At 39.1% G+C, this 13,261-nt stretch overlaps 1 protein-coding gene across 5 annotated transcripts in view; it reads left to right on the forward strand.

Moving 5' to 3' along the window:
* Positions 1-13,261, forward strand: part of LOC127453096 (DNA-binding protein SATB1-like) — a 78,049-nt gene that overhangs the window by 22,787 nt on the left and 42,001 nt on the right. For 3 of the 5 annotated variants that reach the window (XM_051719178.1, XM_051719180.1, XM_051719179.1), the window contains exons 6-7: positions 7,606-7,717; positions 8,235-8,312. In XM_051719178.1, coding sequence (XP_051575138.1) covers positions 7,606-7,717; positions 8,235-8,312 — 190 coding nt within the window. The remainder of the gene's footprint in view (positions 1-7,605; positions 7,718-8,234; positions 8,313-13,261) is intronic. The other 2 variants (XM_051719182.1, XM_051719183.1) reach the window with 1 other exon arrangement.

Here is a 13,261-nt window from a genome sequence, read left to right on the forward strand (position 1 = left end):
AGACTGCAAGTGTCCCTTTTCAAATGCCCAGAGTTTGATAGAGTGGAAATGGACAGAATTGCCATGGAAATCCAAATCAATAGCCATTGTCAAGCCAGTAGATCAATGCACTTTATTTTCTTGCGAATGCAGCAGCGCTAGGTGTTCTGAATGTGAGGTATTGTTGTGTAAACAATGGGCAAAGCGCAATGATCTTGATGATGCTTCTCATGCTGGAAACCATCTTAGGCGAATCTCACAAAACCTGTCGAGAATGTGACCGGGTCATATTTCACCGAAAAACAAAATAAATTATGGTAACACTTTACAAAAAGGTTGTATTTGTTTACATTAGTTAATGCATTTGGTATCATGAACTAACAATTAGCAATTTTATTTTACAACATTTATTAATCTTGGTCAATGTGGATTTATGAAAATACAGTTGTTCATTGTTCATGTTAGTTCATAGTGCATTAACTAATATTGGCATATAAAAAAAAAAAAAAAAAAAAAAAAAATATATATATATATATATATATATTTAATGTTGAAATTAACATTAAAGAGTATTAATAAGTGCTATAAAATTATTTTTTAATGCTAGTTCATGTAAACTAATGTACTTAACTGTTAGCAGAAATGATAGTTTTCATAAAGATAATTAATCCTGTTTAGAACTATTAAGCTTTTTTGAAATGTGACATTATGAAAATTAAGTATATTTTTCACATTTTCTTACAATTCTCATTAGCATAATGCAGAAAAATTTAATTCCTGTTACGCGAAAAAGATTAATAATATTTAATTAAATTGTACACATTTATACATCGTGGTTATTTATTGTGTTATTGCAAATTTATGTTGATTTAAATACAAAAATCATTGTATTACAGTAAACTTCGATTATTATTGTGATGAAAATTATATAATTTTTTTTTTTTACATTGTGAAATCTTTTTTCAATGAGAGTTAAGCACATTTTCACACCCTAATTTTCATTACTGTAATACAGTTTCAAAAAAATACTATCTTTTTGTACGTATTAATACTACATCATTGTATTTATTGTGCTGCCTGTAATTTGTCTTATATTAAAGACAAAAAAAATGTGGGGAAATGTGCTTAGTAAGAAACCAATATCTAAATGCAACAAAAAAAAAAAAAAAAAAACAAAAAAAAATGGGGGTGAAATGTGATCTGGACATGTTCTTGTGAAATTTACTCTTACTTATGTTACAGGTGTAACATAAAACCTCTCCGTAAATATTTAAAGAAAGACATTTCAACCAGAATCCAGAAGCAATTGTAGTCTATTTCATTTTAGGGAAGCCCATTCTTTACCTGCAGGTACCTGTGTGTGCGTGTGTGTGTGTGTGTGTGTGTGTGTGTGTGTGTGTGTGTGTGTGTGTTTTTGTTCAGCAGAACTGCAGAGTGTGGTGATGTAAAGAGTCCCAGGGTGCTTTTCAGGCAGTGCATGGGCCGGGCCGCCCCACATCTCTCTAATCACTCTGTTTACAGTCCATATGTGAGCTATTCCCACTGAGCACCGGCCCGGTACTTACACTGAATTAGAGCCTTGCTCGCTGTGCGCATGCTGTAGTCTGGGTGGCCCATGCTCGTGTGCTGCAATTTTCGGGGGAGGGGGGAGTTTTCCGCTTTTGTTGTTTCAGATTTCTCTCTCTGGCTTGAGAGAAGGAGTGTCGTTCTCTAATTTTAGTTGCAGACAAGCAGCTTCTCGAGTTAGAACAGGATGCATCGTCTGCCACTTAGGAAGGAACATGTGGGGGTTATTTTCAGTCCAGGTGACCTGCTTTTTCAGGTGAACAGCAGTTGTGGTTAACAGGAAGAATGGGAGAGATCTGGGAGATATTTGGGAACTGCAAACTTTTATAGGATTAGTGTCTGATTGGTACTTTGAATGGTAATCCCTAAAAAACTAGGAAAACGGTAATACTCCAGAAAAGGTTAATAAATAGAGAACAATGAGAATTATGGCATTTGGTTGGGGTGGTGGGGGGGGGGTCCACAGCTTATGTTACCATTTATGTTTATGCGCTTGCAGTAGCAGCCTTCATTATACAGTATGGATGTGTAAAACTACATACTTTCAAAATCAACTGAATTATGACTAGTCGGTCTTAAGGAAGCCCCATCTCTGCTGAAAAAACATCTTAAACCTGCCTAATCTGTTTTGCTGGTCTTAGCTGGTCTCCTAGCCTTGCTAAGCTGCATCTTTGGTGGTTTTAGAGGAGTTTTTGTCTACTTTTCAGCTGGTCAAGCTGTAAGACCAGCTGAAGACCAGCTTGGCCTGGCTAGAAGACCAGCAAACCAGGTTAGACTGGTTTTCAAGTGTTTAAGGCTGATCTGTTTTGCTGGTTTTAGAGGTGTTTTGGGCACTTTTTAGTTGGTCAGGCTGGGAGAAAAGCTGAAGACCAGCTTGGCCAGGCTAGAAGACCAGCAAACCAGGTTAGACTGGTTTTCAAGTGTTTAAGGCTGATCTGTTTTGCTGGTTTTAGAGGTGTTTTGGGCACTTTTTAGTTGGTCAGGCTGGGAGAAAAGCTGAAGACCAGCTTGGCCAGGCTGGGAGACCAGCTATTGTAAGTGCAGCAAACCAGCTTAGGCTGGTTTAAGGTGCTTAAGGCTGGTCCGTTTGCAGGTTTTAAATGATCAGGCTGGGAGAACAGTGGAAGACTGGTGTGATCGGGCTGTGAGACAAGCTAAAGACTGACCTGGCCATGCAGTGAGACCTGCTAAGACCAGCAAACATCCTTAGACTGGTTTAAGGTGTTTAAGGCTAATATATTCACTGGTTTTAAAGGGGTTTAGGGCACTTTTCAGCTTGGCCAGACTTTGGAGAGCAGCTAAGACCTACAAACTAGAAGAGGCTGGTATAAGGCATTTAAAGCTGGTCCGTTTCCTCGTTTTAGAGGGGTTTTAGAGGGATTATGGGCACTTTTAAGCAGATCAGACTGGGAGAATAGCTGAAGACCAACTTGGCCAGGCTGGGAGACCTGTTAAGACCAGCAAACCACAAGCAAACAAATCAGCCTTAAACTCATCTAAAGTGGTTTGCCGGACTTAGCTGGTCTCCCCATCTGGCCAAGTTGAAAAGTGCCCATAAAACCCTCTAAAACCAGCAAATATATCAGCTTTAAACCAGACTAAGATGGTTGGCTGGTCTCCCAGCCTGGCCTAGCTGGTCTTCAGCTGGTCTAGCTGGTCTCTGAGCCTGGCCAAGCTGATCTTCAGCCGGTTTCCCAGTCGGGCCAAGCTAGAAAAGTGCCCGAAACCCATCAAAACCCATCACAAAAACCAGCCTTAAACACCTTAATCCAGTCTAACATCGTTTTCTGTTCTTAAATGTTCTCCCAGCCTGATCTTCCAGCCTAATCTGCTTAAAAAGTGCCTAAACCCTTTAAAAACCAGCAAACAGACCAGCCTTAAACAGTTAAAACCAACCTAAGGTGGTTTGCTAGTCTTAACTGGTCTTCCAGCCAGGCCAAGTTGGTCTTCAGCTATTCTCCCAGTCTGATCTGCTGAAAAGTGCCCAAAATCGCTCTAAAACCCTTCTAAAACCAGAAAATGGACCAGCTTTAAATGCCTTATACCAGCCTCTTCTAGTTTGTAGGTCTTAGCAGGTCTCCAAAGTCTGGCAAGCTGAAAAGTGCCCTAAACCCTTTAAAACCAATGAATAGATCAGCCTTAAACACCTTAAATCAGTCTAAGGATGTTTGCTGGTCTTAGCAGGTCTCACTGCATGGCCAAGTCAGTCTTTAGCTTGTCTCACAGCCTGATCAAACCGTTCTTCCACTGTTCTCCCAGCCTGATCATTTAAAACCTGCAAATGGACCAGCCTTAAGCACCTTAAACCAGCCTAAGCTGGTTTGCTGCACTTACAATAGCTGGTCTCCCAGCATGGCCAAGTTGGTCTTCTGCTGTTCTCCCAGCCTGACCAATAAAAAGTGTCCAAAACCCCTCTAAAACCAGCAAAGAGCTAGCTTAGCAAGGCTAGGAGACCAACTAAGACCAGCAAAACAGATTAGGCAGGTTTAAGATGTTTTTTCAGCAGAGATGGGTCTTCCTTACTAGTCATAATTCAGTTGATTTTGAAAGTATGTAGTTTTACACATCCATACCGTATAATGAAGGCTACTACTGCAAGCGTATAAACATAAACGGTTACATAAGCTGTGGGAACCCCCCCCCCAACCAAATGCCGTAATTCTCATTGTTCTCCATTTATAATTAACTAATCCTATAAAAGTTTGCAGTTCCCGAATATCTTCCAGATTTCTCCTATTCTTCCTGCTAACCACAACTGCTGTTCACCTGAAAAAGCAGGTCACCTGGACTGAACACAACCCCCACATGTTTATTCTAAAGATACTTTAAAAAAAAAAAAAAAACATATGCAGCATTTATATTGTTCTTTGTAGAATATAATTCAACTTGTTGCTGACAGGTTTCTTGTGTGATGTATGGTTACTGTAGCTCAACTTGTAGAGCATAGTTTTATTCCTAGCCACAAATCCAACACAATGCAAATAGTCTCTCCTGAGGTAGACAGGTTTGAACATTTCACATTTATGTTGCTAGTCTCCAGCATATGTTGTATTTTGAATACTGGTCCACACCACTAACAAGCTAGCAATGCTTTTTCCAGCTGGTCCAGCATAAACCAGCCTAGACCAGCACCTTACCAGCATAAAACAGCCTAGACCAGCACCTTACCAGCATAAACCTGCCTAGACCAGCATGAGAATTGCATACTGGTTGAGCTGATATTTTCTGCGGGGTTGGCAGAGCATTTTGTCCAAAGCAACTTTTAGGATTTTCAGTTATTTACATTTTATCAATTCATACGTTCATATGTTCCCTGGGAATCAAACCCATAACCTTGCTCCACCAGTTTAGCTACAGGAACGAAGCGCTCAGAACAAGGAAGTTGTAACAGGGAGTGCCAGGTCAGATGAGCATTTTAATGTACCTCTCCCGTGACGGAAAGTCAAATAGATTGTTTAAGCTGATAACGCAGAGACAGACTTCCTGGGCTGATAAGGCCTTCTGATGGTTATCATTTAAAGGGGCTTATCCATTTTACCTGTTGATGGCTCCTGGCGTGCAGTACAGTGAGGCTCAGCTGCGTTCATCCGCCTGGTTTGTTGGGTGTTGCCGTGGCGTACGGGCTCAGGAGATGTGGCGTGTTGTACACTGTGAGTCGAGTGATTAATGAACAGTGTTTTCCTCAACATCTGTGTCAACATGCAGAACTGTACCCAATAAGGAACTCTGCCAAGATTTAAACGTTTTGCCCAACATGACTGGCACACTCATAACCAGAATAGTAGATATCAAACAAATCATGATGAATTTCATTTTTTTTTCCCTCTGCTATTGTTGGTTGATTTTATTGGTTGGTTAACTCCCTTCCACCATTACTATCGCTGATGATTGTTGTTTTGAGTGAGCGATAAAAAGGGATGACATTTAAAACGCCTACTGGTCTTCAACAGTGCAGCTCCCGGGCCTCCTATCAGCCTGGCAGCATCTTGGAGAGCTCACTGTGGTTTCATATTCCTCTCCTGCTCTAGGAGAGGGTCTTCTGCTCCTCGGGATACATTAATACACTTTTCATTTCTACAGCAGCATGAGCTTTGGCAGTAAAGGTTAATAGTCCTTCTCAAGCATACACAGTGGTGTGTGTACTTTAGTTAACCCTCTTTTGCCTTTTCCTGGTGAACTGTGCACCTGTTTATGGAGTATGATGCCACAGATGAACCTTTTCAGTTCCATATACTGCCATAGGAGGTCCTTTTTAAGTGCCACATGATACCATATGAGAACCTTTTATAAATTCCATATGATGCCATAAGAGTCTAAATGATGCCTTAGAATAACCTTTTTAGGTTTCAAATTATGCCATAGAACCTTAAGTTCCAAATGACCTGTTTAAGTTCCATATGATACCATAAGAATTTTTTTTTAAGTTCGATGTGATGACATATGAGAACCTTTTATAAATTCCATATGATGCCATAGGAGATCCTTTTTAAAGTCCATATGATGCCACAAGAGAAACTTTTTAGTTCCATATGATGCCATAGAACCATAAGTTGCATATTACCTTTTTAAGTTCCATATGATGCCATAGGAAAACCTTTTTAAGTTCCATATAATGCCATAGGAGATCCTTGTTAAATTCCATATGATGCCATAGGACCTTTAGTTCCATATGATGGCACAAGAGAACCTTTTTAAGTTCCTTACAATGCAGCAGAATTACCCTTTTTAGGTTCTGCAGAATGCCATAGGAGATCCTTGTTAAATTCCATATGATGCCATAGGAGATCCTTTTTTAATTCCATATGATGCCATAGGTGATCCCATTTAAATTCCATATGATGCCATAGGAAAACCTGTTTAGGCTCTATATGATGCCATAAAACCTTAAGTTTAATATAGTGCCATAAGAGAACCTTTTTAAATTCCATATGATTCCATAGGAGATCCTTTTTATATTCCAAATTATGCCACAGGAGATGCCTTTTAATTCCATATGATGCCATTGGAAATACTATTTTGTTCAGTATAATGCCATAGGAGAACCTTTTTCACTTTCATGGTTCTTTAGAAAACCATCTATGTACTGGTGCTTCAAGGAACCGAAGAGGGCTTCACTCTTCCTATGTTACAAATTCTCCAAATGACCATATAGCAACTCAAGAACCCTACACAACAAACGGTGTTTTTTCATTACAAGGTTTTTTTTTATTTTTTTTATGAAGGTTTTTTGTTGAAGTCCTCCAAAAAAAACAACAGCTTAAATATTGTTTATTTGTAAGAGTGCATCTTTAGGCCTGCTCCACAGTGTGTTGGAACTTTAGGGAAAAGGAATGCTAAAGTATTCCATAAAGGTGTTGTGTTCTTTACTGAGGATATTCTAAGCCACAAACCCCCCAGTTCCCCCCCTCCACGTCCCCAAGTGCTCATGTAATAAAAATGATAAAGCCGGCGTACCTGTAATTTTTAAAACAGATGGTTTCATCTTTTGAATATTTATAACCATCAAAACAATTTCTGCATTAGGTAGCCTAAGGCCATTAAGGTGTGAATCTCAGCATTTTTGAGTGGAATGTACTGTAATTGAATAGACGAAAAATGAGAAAAACATGGTGTTAGGGCAGCATGGAGACATGAACTCGTGTGGTCTCAGTGTACTGAAAACAGATTGTGAAAATGAGTTGTATTCATATAGAGCAGAGGTCCCCAATGCATTATCTGCCTTGTTGTCTGCATTACAGATCTTCCTGTATACATCCTGCTGTTCTTTGTCTTTCTGTAACTCATTGAACTGTCTTTCATACTCTGTGGCATTTGTTTAAAAGGGACATGTATTCTTTTGCTTAATATCACTGCCGAGATGCTTTACTGCAAATATTTATATTAATGCATGATTCACATTTCTTACCGTTTTTGTTACATCAAGATATGAAGCAGTATAATGCATACACAGTGGTGTTGTCTATGTACGTAGTGCAGCATGTTTGACAAGCTTTTGTGATAGTACTGTATTTAAAAGTGAATTTGAAAAGTCATTTTCCTCTCTGTGTCTCTCTTTTGCAGAGTATGATTTCTTCAATTGTTAACAGCACTTACTATGCAAATGTTTCTGCGGCGAAGTGTCAAGAATTTGGACGCTGGTATAAACATTTCAAGAAGACAAAAGACATGATAGGTAAGCAGAATGTTGCAAACAAACATTTGTCAAAATTACACCAGGACTTGTGTTACAGTCAGGGCTATCTATCGATCTGTCGTTTTATCTGTCTGTCTGCCTGTGCTGATCTTAAGGTATTGAACCTACGTAAGACCTATGTAACCTTCAAAATTATTATTTTTTGAAACATTTCATATATTTTTCTGTTCTTTAGGTTCAGTTAAAATTCAATCTAACTTGTACTTTTGTATGCAACTATTAAACTTTGGAATATAGATTTATGTTTAGGGCAAATGGACTTTCTGTGATGTGTGAAATTCAATATTTGTCATGCTGCATAAAACAGCAATCTGATTTTTAGATTTTAAAGTGTTCAAACATCCACCCGTCAGTCAAGCAGTCAGGTTATGCTGCTGTTCTCGAAATCTGTCTATTGTTTCCTGTTCACACGTGATCCACTAACACTTTCTCACTCTCTCTGCAAACCTGTGAATGCATGTGTTGCGTGTTTGTGTGCTTGTGTTTGCCTGCACAGTTGTGCGCCAGCCCTCCCAGCTGGAGGGATACCTGGGGTCGTGTGTCCTGCACGACAGTCCACGTGCCACCACATTAGGTAGGTCACGTGACACCCTCCCTACCTCGTTATTCATGAGTGCACGTGCCATGTTTGAATTGCGATGGCAGTAATGCCATAACTGCACGTGAAGGTGACAATTCTCGTCTTTTAGATGACATAGCCTGCCTAAATACAACAAATACACATTATATGCAACCAACAAACACTCTTGACTAAATGTTTCCTGAATTTCCATCAAATGCCCCTTTTTAATTTTTGTAAATATCGGTTGGCACATTGCTTGTTCTACTCCTCATTTGTAAGTCACTTTGGATAAAAGTGTCTGCTGAATGTAAATAGTATATGATGCTTATGTAACCGGTCCTACTTGACCCGCTCCGAGTGGGACTTGAACCGGCGTCAGCCGGCATGGGAGATGGGTGCGAATGAGGAGGCTAAAGTCTGCAGCCCCTAGCGTCAGTCGCTAGTGCGCCTCTTGAGGCCAAGAGAGTGAGGTTTACACATACCGCACAGCTATCACATACCAGCTGGCTCCCATTTCACTCACCACCCTAAACCTCACTCACATCCGGGTCACGGCACCACTGTAACCAGTCCTGCTCGACCTGCTCCGAGCAGCATTCGAACCAGTGTCAGCCGGCATGGGAGGCGGGCACGCTAACGAGGAGACTAAATGCTAAAGCCCCTAGTGTCAGTTGCTAGTGCATCTCTTGAGGCCAGGGGAGTGAGGTTTACACATACCGCACAACTATCACATACCAGCTGGCTTCCGTTACACTTAATATACTATAGATATGGTTTGGGATCAGTGCCTTTTTCATGCATTGATAATCATAACATTTTCCCGATGATTATCGATCTACAGTACATCTGCATTTTCAGATATAAATAGGGCTTATCGTTGCACAATAGTTTTTGTTACAAAGTTGTTCTTACAACTTTGGTAAAGTCTTTTATACACAATGTATTTTCAGTTACAAGTATGTCTTTTTGTGGTTTGACAGCTTGAATGAATAATACATACAGAAAATTGCATACATTTTTTTTTGCCATTTCTAATTTTTCAGTTTGAGCAGTTATACCAGTTTCATACACTAACCTGCAAACTCATCAGTCACTTTGTTCACTCTTGAAGCACAAAAACCTTCATAACTTTTGTGTGTATGGTGACTAGATTCACAACTCTGGACTGCCATCTGCACTGTATCCATACATCCTTCAGTATTAAGTACAGTAAATGTTATATTAGCCCCTTGTGGTCTCACAAAGCTATTACACCAGACTACATTAAATGGAAGGCTGACTGACAGTGAATTGGAAAGTACACAGATTAGGATTTAGGGTGGTTTCACATACAGTACGTTTTAAGTGAACCAAGCCCAGTTCTGTTAAAGTGAACCAGAAAGGGAACCAGCCACAAATGACCTCTTTTGGTGTTCACAATGTAAGTGGACTTAAAAGAGGACCCAGTTTCTATTTTGGTCCTCTTCACATTATTGTGGTCTCAGACCCCTTGTTGTTCACACCACAGCTCCTCAAGAACTCAGACCCCATTGCAGCTAGGACTGTCACGATTGTAAAATTTGGCTGACAATAATTTTTCATAAATAATTGCATAATTGATTATTATGATAAGCAATTGTCATACAAATTGTCATACTTCTTAAAGTGTTCGTATGCTTATGACAGATAGGCCTACACTATAATTTATTGATATTTAACTTGAAGTCATGTAATAAAATGGGGCTATATGATTACTTTTAAGGCTTTAAAAAAGATTTTATATGTTATATCATTTATGAAACCCGGACAACACCGCCAATTATATTACATTATGCAGTAGTAATAATGTATACTGTATTTCTGTCCTAAATTCTTCACTCTCTCATGTTATGTTAAGGCTCTCCGATAAAACCTGCATGAAGGAAAACATTTGTAATTCTATGTGCATTTGAAAATATGTTTCTTTATCTATCATCTCGAGAGTAATGGAGCAAGCGTCTCCTCCTGCGTGTCATTTACATTGTGTGTATGAGCCAAGAATGTCTGCCATTGCGCAAATAAAATTAAAGTGAAACTATAAAAATCCTCGCTTGTATTTTCGTCTGAGTTTGGCACGAACCTCCATATACAGGACACACATCAGAGCACTTTAAAGCAATTCATCTTAACGCACTGCTCTGCTCTAATGCGGCCGGTCCGTTCATTTTAGGTGCTCAAATAATACAACAAAAACGTAATATGAGACACAAAAACACATCATGGTAATCATGTTTTATCTATATTTGCTTAAAATTCCCATATGTAGACAGTAAATTTTGACTGGAATATGAAGTATGTAATGCAGCTTTGTATGGCAAACCACGAGGTACTTATGTCATAAAATGCAAAGCGGATTGGTACCTCTTCGCTTTCACATTGCACAAATCAATCGAACCACAAAAGGACCCACAAACAAACTGTACAGTTCGCTTTTGGGTCCTTTTAGTGGGGTGTGAGACCACTTGGGTTGTTCACATATACACGTTATACTGCTCTAAGAGCGATTGGAGTGCTCAAATGAACTAGGTGTGAAAACGCAGCTAATGTTAATGTATCGATGCCTAAAAACGTATAGAGAAATTAAAATGGCAATCAATAGTTGATATATCAATATTTAATGACATTCCTACTGTAGACCAATGAGATTTCACATTGAGCGAAGCTATTGATACTGCAGAAATAGAAACAAAGTGACCAACAAAATGTCCTGCTGGTTGTCACGATTAGTTAGGACAAAAACATTCCATGGAAGAGATCACTTTTATTGCATGTCGTTAGAGACATTCTGTTGGTTACTTGTTTTTGTACCTCGAATTGAGTTTGATTGTACATCGGTTTGATTTCCAGGGAGTGTACTATCAAATATATAGTTCACAGAAACCTGCTCATTATTTATGTTTGCTATTTTTTCACTCAAGCAAACTTGAAATACTTCAGGAGTCAAATAGTCACAAAATGAAAATCAATAAGTGAAAATCAGACTGAGGTCTAAAATATATATTAGTTGCATAGTGAGCATAGTGAACCGAGTTAAAAGACAGACCAACACGAGCACACAAGCGACTTTTGTGACTTTTATGACTATTTTCCCCATTTTAAAATAATAAGTCATGAAAATGTTTAAATAACACAGATGGAAAAAAAAAAGACTTCTTCGAAGTTGCTATCCTTTGCCTTTTTTGGCTGTTTTCCCCTTGTTATCAATGATTTGATTTCATTTTGAACTCATCCATTTAAAAAAATATATTTTGGGGGGCCTGGGTAGCTCAGCGAGTATTGACGCTGACTACCACCCCTGGAATCACGAGTTCGAATCCAGGGTGTGCTGAGTGACTCCAGCCAGGTCTCCTAAGCAACCAAATTGGCCCGGATGCTAGGGTGGGTAGAGTCACATGGGGTAACCTCCTCGTTGCCGCTATAATGTGGTTCTCGCTCTCGTGGGGCACGTGGTGAGTTGTGTGTGGATGCCGTAACACGCTCAACAAGCCATGTGATAAGATGTGCGGATTGACGGTCTCAGACGCGAAGGCAACTCAATCCGCCACCCGGATTGAGGTGAGTCACTATGCCACCACGAGGACTTAGAGCACATTGGGAATTGGCATTCCAAATTGGTGAGAAAATGGGAGGAAAATAAATAAATTATATATATATATATATATATATATATATATATATATATATATATATTTACAATACATTTATCAGTTTTAAGAAATTTATATCTAGGTGAAATTTATATTTTTCTACAAAATGTATTTCAAGCATAAGCCTTCAGATTAAAATGTTTTAAACTCAGTCAAGTTGTTTTTTTTTCCACTTTTGACTGATAGAGTACCTTGAATACATTGTTGATAAATGCTTCTACCAAATGCATAATGGTTAGGACACAGTGTAACGTCTCTGTTTAGTGTGTAATTGTGCGGAAGTGGTCAGTGAGATAGAGGCCTCTTTCAGAAGTCGGTCTCGCGGAGTGCGGCGAGCCGTCTCTTCGTACAGCAATAGAGAGGCCAACGCACCGCTGCTCTCATTCAAACACAGTCGTGATGGAGTGCCAGCGCCCACCGTGCCGTGGGGTATTACCTCCCCTCCCCTTAGCCCACATTCTCTCACCTATTGTGCTCTTAATCCCAGCGTGCTTGGAGCCGAATTCCACAGGAGGGACTCTGGTGCTCTGCTGCGAACAGGGCCTGTGAATGCTTTCTTACAACCTTTTCAATTTGCAAAAGCGTGTGTTCCCCCAGCAGTTTTTAATGCCAAAGAAGACAACCGAGAGGTATATCGTAGCATCAGAGCGCAGAAATGAGGGAGATTATGAGAGAGCTTTGATTATTACCCAATATTTGGTTTGTTGTTTTCTCTCTCACTTTCTGGCGATACTGAAAGGAACAGCCTTGTCTTTGTGCACGCTGTCAGTTAAGACACATGTTTGTGTCCTTGCGATTATTGTTCATAACTCTGGAGAGATTCCATGTGCTTAATCTGTTTTTTTTATCTGCTGTTGAAATATTTATATTTTGATGATTTACCATAACGCTTCTTTTAGCAGTTCATAAAATCTTTAAGATTGTGCATTTTATTTCTTTATTTTTTTTTTTACAAATCTCTTTCAGCTGACCACCTCCAAATGTTAACCTTTAGTCCTTAAGGGAATAGTTCACCAAAAAATATTTACAATTTTTATTATTATTACTCATTTTCAGTATCTGTATGGTGTTATTTTCTCTCTGGAACACAAAAGATGAAATTTTGTAGAATCTTTATGGAGCTCTTTATCAAACAACAATAGTTTATAGTGACCATGTTAATCTGTTTTTATCTGCTGTTGAAATATTAATATTTTGATGATTTGCCATAATGCTTCTTTTGCACGTCATAAAATCTGTAAAGGCTGTGCATTTTATTTTTTATACAAACCTCTTCGTCTGACTACCTCTGAAATT

This window comes from Myxocyprinus asiaticus, chromosome 15 (genome assembly GCF_019703515.2).
Source record: "Myxocyprinus asiaticus isolate MX2 ecotype Aquarium Trade chromosome 15, UBuf_Myxa_2, whole genome shotgun sequence".
Lineage (NCBI taxonomy): Eukaryota > Metazoa > Chordata > Actinopteri > Cypriniformes > Catostomidae > Myxocyprinus > Myxocyprinus asiaticus.